Source organism: Manacus vitellinus, unplaced genomic scaffold (genome assembly GCF_001715985.3).
Source record: "Manacus vitellinus isolate BGI_N305 unplaced genomic scaffold, ASM171598v3 scaffold_223_pilon, whole genome shotgun sequence".
Classification (NCBI taxonomy): domain Eukaryota; kingdom Metazoa; phylum Chordata; class Aves; order Passeriformes; family Pipridae; genus Manacus; species Manacus vitellinus.
The window spans coordinates 2,315-5,628 of record NW_021939581.1 but is presented as its reverse complement, the minus strand read 5'-3'; the positions used below and the strand labels follow the sequence as shown (position 1 = coordinate 5,628).

The window sequence follows — 3,314 nt, the reverse complement described above, 5'->3', positions numbered from 1 at the left end:
GGGGATGCCGGTACCTGGATACTCGGGGTAGCAGATGGTGAGGGGGCTGCGGCGGATCTTCTCCTCGAACAGATCCTTCTTGTTGAGGAAGAGGATGATGGAGGTGTCCGTGAACCACTTGTTGTTGCAGATGCTGTCGAAGAGCTTCATGCTCTCGTGCATCCGGTTCTGGAGCGGGACGGACACGGGAGGGATCAGGGAAGGGACACTGGAGTGCCACCTCCTTCCCAGGAGCCCCGTCCCCCCGGAAGGAGCCCAGGCCAAGGAAGGGGCTGTGGGGACACCCCCAGGCCTGGGAATGTTTGTCACTCCCAGGTGGATCCAGGGAGGAATTGGCCCCAATCCGGGGGGGGGGTCATGGGGTGGCTCCTGCGGGAAACTCCCGAGGGTTTTCCATGCCCAGCAGAGCCAAGGGCAGCGGCTCCAGGATGGATCTGCCACCGGCCAAGGCGGAGCCCAGGGAAAGGGAGCCACAGTGGGGCAACTCCAGAGGGACTGACCCATGGAAAGGAACCTGGATTGAGCCCATGGAAGGAGCTGGAGCAGTTCCTGAGGGACTGATCCCATGGAAAGGGATCCAGGTTGGAGCAGTTCCTGAGGGACTGACCCCATGGAAAGGGATCCAGGTTGGAACAGTTCCTGAAGGACTGAACCATGGGAAGACTTGGAGCAGCTCCCAAGGGACTGACCCCATGGAAAGGGACCTGGATTGAGCCCATGGAAGGAGCTGGAGCAGTTCCTGAAGGACTGACCCATGGAAAGGAACCTGGATTGATCCCATGAAAAGGGATCCAGGTTGGAGCAGTTCCTGAGGGACTGATCCCATGGAAGGACCTGGAGCAGTTCCTGAGGGACTGACCCATGGGAAGGGGCCCACACCGGAGCAGTTGCCGTGGGCCATTCCAGGCGCTCTCAACTCCCCCGATCCTGTGCTCCCACAGTCCCACAATCCCACGCTCCCACAATCCCACGCTCCCACAATCCCGTACCATCTCCTCGTCCTCGGCCAGCACCAGGTCGTAGTCGCTGAGGGCCACGCAGAAGATGATGGCCGTGACGCCCTCGAAGCAGTGGATCCACTTCTTCCGCTCCGACCTCTGCCCGCCCACGTCGAACATCCTGGGAAAGGCGGGAGAACCAGCTCAGCCCCCCCGCCCCCGGGGCATTCCTGGGGGGAATTCGGGGACAACGAGGCCCGGCTTCCCTCGGGAGAGGGGAGGGGAAATTCCCTTTGCAGCACAGGGGACGTGGAAGCAGAATTCCTGTTTTGTTCCACAGGACGCAGGGAATGGCTTCCCGCTGCCGGAGGGTTGGATGGGATATCGGGATATTGGGAAGGAGTCCTTCACTGGGAGGGAGGGGAGGGGCTGGGATGGAATTCCCAGAGGATGTCCCATCCCTGGAAGTGTCCAAGGCCAGGCTGGATAACCTTGGAGTGCCCTGGGACAGTGGGAGGTGCCCCTGCCCACAGCACTGGATGGGCTTTAATTCCTCTTCCACCCAAACCATTCCCAGATCCTCTGGAGCAGTTCCAAGCTGGAATCACCCCCCGGAGCTCCTGATCCCCCAGGGAACGTGGATTTTGTTCCCTCTCCTGTTTCCTTGGCAACAACCCCTTGGTTTGTCCGGGATCCCCAAAGCTCCTCCCAGGGATTGGAATGAGTGGGAATGTGGTTCCCTGGGAGCTCCTGCCGGGAGCTGGGGTGGGATTCCCAGGATTAAAGAAGTGGCTCATGCCCGGAAATCCAACCGGAGCTTTCCAGGCTGGAGCTGCCCCGGGAATTCTGGCAGAAATGGAGTTAATTCCTCATTAAAAGATGAGTGTCCTGGGAGATTCCAACCCCCTGCTCTCCCAGATATTCTGAGGAGAGCCCAGGTTGGAATGGGAATTAATTAATCCAGGTGAAAGCGTTGTTACGGAGTCCTGACGATGGATTTGTTCCATAGGGAGCTGCCCAGGGTGGGATCCCAGGATGCCAAAGCAGGTCCCACCTTCCCTGTCCCACAAACCCCCCGGGCCAGAGGGAAGGTGGGAATCTCGGAGATTCCAGGGGATTCTCCAGGATCCGTGACGGAGGAGAACTCGGCCCATCCGAATTCCAGCCCCTGGGCTGCCTCATTCATGGAATGTCAAGCAGAGTTCCAGGGTTTCCCCACAGAAAACATTCCCTCTGGGACGTGCCTGGGGCCCTGTTACGTGATCCAGGGTGGGATTGGGAAGGAGCCTCTTCCCTCCCTTCCGAAGGAGGGCGGGAGGAGCCTCCAGCCCCGCGGGGTTTGGAAGCACCGGGAGCGGCAGCTGGAGACGCTCCTGCTGATCCACGGGATTCCCTGGATGGAATCCAGGAGCTGCAGAGACCCCCCGGAGATGGGAAGGGTTTGGGCATCTCTGGGTGAAACTCCGAAGGCAAAACGCTGCTGTTCTCCCAGGAAACTGCATGGAAGGTCCCTGCTCCAGGGGATCCAAGCACTGGAGCTGGGAATGTTCCCCTGGAGAAGGGAAGGCTCCAGGGAGACCTTGGAGCCCCTCCCAGGGCCTAAGGGGGCTCCAGGAGAGCTGGAGAGGGGCTGGGGACAAGGGATGGAGGGACAGGACACAGGGAATGGCTTCCCACTGCCAGAGGGAGGGATGGATGGGATATTGGGAGGGAACTCCTCCCTGGGAGGGGGCTGGGATGGAATTCCCAGAGGATGTCCCATCCCTGGAAGTGTCCAAGCCCAGGCTGGATAAACTTGGAGCAACCTGGGACAGTGGGAGGTGTCCCTGTCCACGGCACTGGATGGGCTTTAAGGTCCTTCCCACCCCAAACCAGCCTGGAATTCCATGAAAACCCTGGGATTTTCCACCCAACCCTTCCAAACACAAGCTCTACAGAAGCCACCAGACACATTTTTAGGGATGTGAGCAGGAAAGGCTCCAAACTGTCGGCACAAACAGGGAAAACTGGGCTGTCCTACATCCACAAACACCATGGGAATTCCCACAGGATCCCCCAGGATCCCAAGCAAGGAATTCCTAAGCAGCAGGAAAGTGGGAAAGAGGGATTGAGCCTCAGCTCCGGGGTTTAGAAGGAATTAGCGCCACAGGAAGGAGCAGGAGGGATCCCGAGCCTGGATCTGGGTCAGGAAGAGGGGACAGGAGAGTCCCATCCAGGCCGGAATTCCCAGAGAACACACCACGGGAGGGGACACACTCAGCGCCCTCTGAGTGCGATTTTTTGGGATTGGGGCCTGGAAAAGGAGCAGTCAGGTACCTGTGTGGGTGTGATCCCGAGAGAAAAGCAGCTGGAAAGAACAGAAGAAGGGAAATCAAA

The 3,314-nt window shown here is 59.2% G+C and overlaps 1 protein-coding gene across 1 annotated transcript in view; it reads right to left on the bottom strand.

Annotated features, from left to right (window-relative positions):
* Nucleotides 1-3,314, bottom strand: part of GNAI3 (G protein subunit alpha i3) — a gene marked incomplete at its 5' end in the record, with an annotated part of 7,667 nt that overhangs the window by 2,042 nt on the left and 2,311 nt on the right. The window contains 2 exons of the mRNA XM_029959801.1: nt 15-168; nt 990-1,119. Of these exons, the coding sequence (XP_029815661.1) occupies nt 15-168; nt 990-1,119 (284 nt within the window). The remainder of the gene's footprint in view (nt 1-14; nt 169-989; nt 1,120-3,314) is intronic.